General features: G+C 40.3%; 1 protein-coding gene across 1 annotated transcript in view; it reads left to right on the plus strand.

Annotated features, from left to right (window-relative positions):
* Positions 1 to 6,546, plus strand: part of slc9a1a (solute carrier family 9 member A1a) — a 37,102-nt gene that overhangs the window by 6,828 nt on the left and 23,728 nt on the right. Inside the window, exons 2-4 of the mRNA XM_013911603.1 lie at positions 3,560 to 4,032; positions 4,427 to 4,677; positions 5,878 to 5,951. Of these exons, the coding sequence (XP_013767057.1) occupies positions 3,560 to 4,032; positions 4,427 to 4,677; positions 5,878 to 5,951 (798 nt within the window). The remainder of the gene's footprint in view (positions 1 to 3,559; positions 4,033 to 4,426; positions 4,678 to 5,877; positions 5,952 to 6,546) is intronic.

Genomic DNA, 6,546 nt, shown 5'->3' on the forward strand with positions numbered 1-6,546 from the left:
GTTTCACTAACATCTACACTGGATGGCCAGGAAACCTTCACGATGTCTTCTCGGGCACTTCTCCGGCGCTGATAATTGGCGTCTGTCCTGTGTCAGTGACGTAAAAGACAGATTTGATGCGACATGACCATTCAAACATCAGTCGCTTTCTAAAACATCAGATATGTATTGGATTCAGTACCACATACAAAAGTGACCCAGATCGGATTTGAAAATATCGGATTTGTGCCGTTCACACTGTCATACCATGATCGGATATGGGTCGCATAGGGTCCAAAAAGTCAGATTCGATGCGCTTTCGCCTGCAGTGTGAATGTAGCCTTAAAGCTCTCTCCTGGTGTGACGAGAAGTTTAGACTTGTGAAATCTTTGTATGACACCTTTTGCTTTCTGTGTGAGCATTGCTAAAAAAAATCATATTCATTTAAGTTACAGGACTGTGTTAAAGTCATGTGGCGCCTCTCATTTTTTATGTTTTGATAGGAAAGTGGGAAATGGGTGAAGTGATCTATTGAAATGTGCAAGCAAAAATGGAAATGGGTATAAAATGAAAATAGTAAACTATTCCTGAAGATGTACTTTAATCTTCAGGAATAGTTGTCCGGGCTTGAAGAACATTCAAAGCTCTCTGGATTTTGGCTTCCTTTTGCACTGTTCTTTGCCAAGATAACCCAACAGTCCTTTAATAATGTTGAGATTCCGGCTCTGGGGAGGCCAATCCATGACTGACAGTATTCCAATGTATGTGTGTAATGTTTTGGGGGTTTTGGGGGGGGGGTCAATACAGTTTGGGATCATTGACAGGCTGAGAAATGAAACTGTTGCAATTATTTATGCATTATCAAGGAAGCAAAAGGATAAATGGATATGACCTACCACAGTTGTTGGCAGGCATTTTTGTGTAAAATGTTATCATGGGTATTAATTCTGAGGAAGGCCTTTCACTTTAAATTCTGTTCAGCTAAGTACCAATTAGCTTAGCTTGGGGTGTGCAGGCTGATTTGTGTAATGTGATGTCCCCCACACTAACAGATATCCCTGTAGTGTTGATGCCTGCAACACGTTTAGAAGAAGCTTTGTAATTATGTAACCGTGTCTATGGGAGTCGAGATGTTGTAATCACCAAGGTGCTAATTTGTGGTGCTAATTTCGCCTTATATTTGAAGCCTCTTGAGAGCACATCAACCCTCTCTTCTGAGAAGACACTGTGTTTTGGAAAATTCCAGAAATGGTAAATGGTAAATAGCCTGTATTTATATAGCGCTTTACTAGTCCCTAAGGACCCCAAAGCGCTTTACATATCCAGTCATCCACCCATTCACGCACACATTCACACACTGGTGATGACGGAGGCGAGGCTGCCGGACCTGACCACCACCAGTAGGCAACGGGTGAAGTGTCTTGCCCAAGGACACAACGACCGAGACTGTCCAAGCCGGGGCTCGAACTGGCAACCTTCCAATTAGAAAGAGCAGCAGAATTTCCATCCTGCTCACATCCCATCCTTTTGGCTGAAATTTCATAAAGTTCTCGTTTACTGTGTTCAAGCAGTTCTCATAGAATATCTTTGTTGACCCAGTTGGATACTGAGCTTCCCAGGAGGTTTAGGTGACGCTCTTTTTCTTTTTATATTAAGGTTATTTGAAAGAGCAGCACTTGAGTTCTGGCATCTTATCGTGGGGAAATGAAGTCTTCTTAGACCAGTTAAGATAAAGCCTCTAATCCTGCAGCTGTGTGATGCACAGACATGCACTTGTTGAGCTTTCTTTTTCTGAAACACTGTTAATGTTGTGCTCAAGCTGCCCTAGCGTGAAACACACCAAGACCACCCTCACAAATGCCCAACTTGTGATGCTGGTGTTTTACATACCGTTAAGACATGTATGCTTATGTGCTTTCACTATAAATGATGCGTTGCGTTGTAGCAATAAACGTGCGTACTGGCATGAAGGTCTGATATTTACATGAGAAACAACCTGTATTATAACTGAGAAACATACTGTACTATGCACTAATTGGTTCATTCATTTAGCGTGCCAATAATCACATTGGGTAAAAGTAAGCCGATCAGAGGGACCATCTTCATGCCTCATCTCTCCTTGTTCAAAAGAGGGGTAACAAATCCAGCAGCTATTATTTCAGGTGGTACTGCTTTCAGGCACCAACCACTTTTGTCCTATGATGATTGAACTTTGTAACTATGTTGCTCACTGATAGTTTCACATGTGCTATTTTAGATGAATGTATTCAATATTAAAATACCAAATTTATTGATTTACAGTGTAAAATGATCTTTCCCAAAAATATTGTTTTGTCTGGATGTGTTGTAACCCTGCCCTGTTTAAGTTTCTGTTTATGCTGTGTTATTTATTACACTGCGAGCAAAATACTGACACATACCTGTGTACAGTAAAAACAGCCCCACTGTGGGATGCCTACTGCTGTCCCTTTGAAGTCTTTATTTACTGTTTTTCCAAAAGTTGCAGTTGTTCCATTGCCTCAACATGGATAGGCAACTTGTGTATGTATTTTGATAATCAGAAAGATAGGCTTTCAAAGACACACTGTATATGTCGTTTGTTGGGAGTGGCAAAGTCTTACTGTGAGCATACCGTATTGACAGACTCTGTGCCTTGACATGAGCTATGTAGCCTCAAGCAATACCACCTGATTGGGAAAGGTTATTTCAGTTCTCTGGAATGTCCACCAAATTAGATTAGCTGATCAAATAAAAATTTAATGTAAATTAAATAATAAAAATAAAGGTAAAATATAGCACTTATGGATTGTTTCATGTCCTGAACGTAGGGCAATAGTAACTTTATTTAAACTGCACGCTTGACTTTGTTGGTCTCTCGTGTCTCTTACGATCTGTCTACATTATATCTTTTGCATGTCATTTTCATTTTTTTTCCTTCAAGAGTACATAAGGTGATGGTGTTAGGATCAGGGGTTACACAGGTCTTTAACATACCAGCAGCTGCAGTTTGTTTTTGTTGTTTTTGTTTTTTTTTTATTAAGATGTTGGAATGAGTACGTGAGGACAGGCAAGCTTTGGCAAGTCTATACAGCCCACACAAAATTCTTCCTTTTGCATTTCCTGCCTATATCACCAGTGCAGAATGGTGCATTTCATGCTGATGTTAACAGTGATGAATAAATTCAGAAGCTTATTTTTTGTGCACTATTTAAAAAATAAATAAATAAAAATAAATCTAAAGCACAAGAAGGAATTAGCTGTGTGGGTGGTAGCATAACACATAAGTGATGTATGTTACAGATGATTGCTTGTGGTTAGTTCTGTGTAATCTCTGTAAAGCAGAAAAGAGCTCGAAATAATTCCAGTTAATTACATTACTTATCATTTAACCCATAAACCAACACAATTTTGTTGTTTTTTTTCACTTAAGATCCATTTCCTTCGATTTTCACATTGAATTTGTATTACTTCTGTTTTTTAGTTGACAGTGAGTACAGGTGGTCAATACTATATATACAAACCTTCTGCTGCTCATATCAAGCACTTGTTCATGTTTGTCTCTTCTTTTGTTTCCATCCAGGGTTCCATCTGGTTCCTCACTTATCCAACATTGTGCCAGAGAGCTGCCTGTTGATCGTGGTGGGCTTGCTGGTAGGGGGAATCATCAGAGGTACTGGTGAAACAGTCCCACCAGTGTTGGACTCTAAATTGTTTTTTTACATCCTGCTGCCCCCCATTATCCTGGATGCTGGCTACTTCCTGCCCATCCGTCCCTTCATGGAGAACCTGGGCACAATCCTGATATTTGCTGTCGTGGGTACTCTTTGGAATGCCTTCTTTGTTGGGGGCTTGCTATATGGTGTGTGTCAGATTGGTACAGAAAGCAGTTCAATCCTTAGCAGAATAGGGCTTCTGCAGTGCCTGCTCTTTGGTTCCATCATATCAGCTGTGGATCCTGTTGCTGTGCTTGCTGTGTTTGAGGAGATCCACATCAATGAGCTCTTGCACATCCTGGTGTTTGGCGAATCACTACTCAATGATGCCGTAACTGTGGTGAGTGACCAAACTGCAGTCTAAGTAGTACAGTAGACTGATATATATGAGGCAGACATTTTTCAGGCTAAAACTGTTTGGCATTTGGCATTCTGCTGATTTGTTTACCTGGCATTACAGGGACTAGTGTATATACATTTTATTCATACAATGTGTAACCAGCCCAGAGGCCAAATTTATTTTCATGTTAAAAAATAAAAGGAGCTTCTCAGTCAGCAAACAATGCATTCTGTCCTTAGCCCCTTGACTGGATTGACTAAGACATTAGTTCATGTCCTTATCACCCATCATAATCCTGTTTCTTAAACTATTCTCCTACCAATTCATATTCATTAGTTAGTACCTTTTTTTTGTTATTCAGTTTTTCTTCCCTCTTTCACTCTCCCTCTTGTAGGTATTGTACCACCTGTTTGAGGAGTTTTCAGGCATTGGCTCAGTGACGCTGTTGAAAGGCTTCCTGGGAGTCATCTCCTTCTTTGTAGTCGCCCTGGGTGGCGTTCTAGTTGGAGTTCTGTACGGGATCCTCGCTGCCTTCACCTCACGCTTCACCTCCCACACGCGCGTCATCGAGCCTCTTTTTGTCTTTTTGTACAGCTACATGGCCTACCTGTCTGCTGAGATATTCCACCTCTCCGGCATCATGGCGTAAGTTTGTTCAAGTCTGGTATATAACAACTCACGAAAACCCCAGCGTTATAACACATTGTCAGATTGTATTCTACATGCAGGATATGGCAAAATTGAATCTCAGTATTACTCTATATAATGAATAAGATTATTCCGTTTTACTGTGCAATATCACTGAATTTTAAGTGATTCAAAGTTGTGTACATTTACAGTAATTGTACCACTGCTAAGTTGAAATTCATGGTACTTGAGTAATAATAATGGGTTGCATTTATATAGCGCTTTTTGAGACCCTCAAAGTGCTTTACAATTTCACTATTCATTCACTCTCACATTCACACACTGGTGGAGGCAAGCTACAGTTGTAGCCACAGACTGACAGAAGCGAGGCTGCCATATCGCGCCATCGGCCCCTCTGGCCATCACCAGTAGGGGGTAGGTGAAGTGTCTTGCCCAAGGACACAACGACCAAGACAGACAGAGCTGGGGATCGAACCAGCAACCTTCCAGTTACAAGATATATAAATGTAATCCATTATTATTATTATTATTATTATTATTCCAGTGAAACCTAGTACACATTGTGACCAGTGCAGCAAGACACTAAGCAAGCAATTTCCAGTTAAACTGAATGTAAAATTGTCCATGTCAAAGTCTCTAAATACCATAAACTTTGTCACCTTTGGCCTGTTGTTTTATCTAATGCTTCATAGCTCCACATGTTAAGAAACTGAAACTAGCAAAACACCAGGCTGAGAGATTTCAGTGGTCGGATGGTATTAGTAGGCTGTTGAAACATAGTTGCACTGGTGATTGGGTGGTGTAGAAACTGCTCCGCTACCAAAAACAGGGGTTGGCCTAATCAGAAAAGTAAGTAAATGGAATACAATTTAAAATAAAATGATCACTGTCGATAAGAACCTCACCAGTCCCTTACTGGATGGGACATATGTTTAAATTCATCCACTTAATCAAGATGACTGGCTTGTCTGGCATTGTGACACGTTTAATTCACCTGTTAAGAATGAGAATGTCTGAAGTGTATGTAAACCAGTGGGAGATCACCAAATTATATTTAACTGTTTCATTCACATACAATGTGAATGATCCAGCCGACCTTCGTTAGTCGAAATTAATAGATTTTAACTCTGGTTCTTTAATCCCTCTTTTAATGTCTTCATAGTGTTTTTTTCAGTTTTGTTTGTTGTTTAAGAACAGTCTGAAACTTGAAGAGGAACCTGACCCATGTTGGATGTTGGCTAATCAGTGCTGTGGGTGGGACTATCGCAGCCGTAAAGCTGCCAGAATGATGTCTTGTTTTTTGGCGGGGGGTTTTCTCCACACTTATTGCTTGTATAACTGTACAACAAATGGAGAAATATGTTGAATTGTTCTCACTCCACTGCACTCTTAGAACCCCAGCGAGCAGTATAATGGCATGACTACACATCTGAGCTGAAATCCGAAATGACTGATCAGTTGGGGGAAAGCTGAATTTGATCACCCATGGAAACTAGTTACAAAGAAGAAGAAATTCTTCCTGATTCCAACATAGCGTTACATTGAGTGAGATACTCTTATGTTGTACTGGACCTCTCCTCAGTGTTTAGATGCCATAATCTTTATATATTCTTACCACTGGGTGAAAATTACACTTCTTATATACGTTCAGGAAAATTATGTTCTATATATAGCCAGTGGTTTGGGAAACTAATCTAATCTAATGCCACCTGAACCAAGCTAGGATTTAGTGGCATGTCTGTGAAGGTTCTCAGTCATCCAGGTCATTGTAGTCAAAGGAGCTTGCAAAGAAAAGCGTCTGGACTTCTTTAAGTTGCTTGAAGACGTTTCACCTCTCATCCGAGAAGCTTCTTCAGTTCTAAGGTC

The sequence above is a fragment of the Pundamilia nyererei genome, unplaced genomic scaffold, assembly GCF_000239375.1.
Source record: "Pundamilia nyererei isolate P.nyererei 1_Seehausen unplaced genomic scaffold, PunNye1.0 scaffold00067, whole genome shotgun sequence".
Classification (NCBI taxonomy): domain Eukaryota; kingdom Metazoa; phylum Chordata; class Actinopteri; order Cichliformes; family Cichlidae; genus Pundamilia; species Pundamilia nyererei.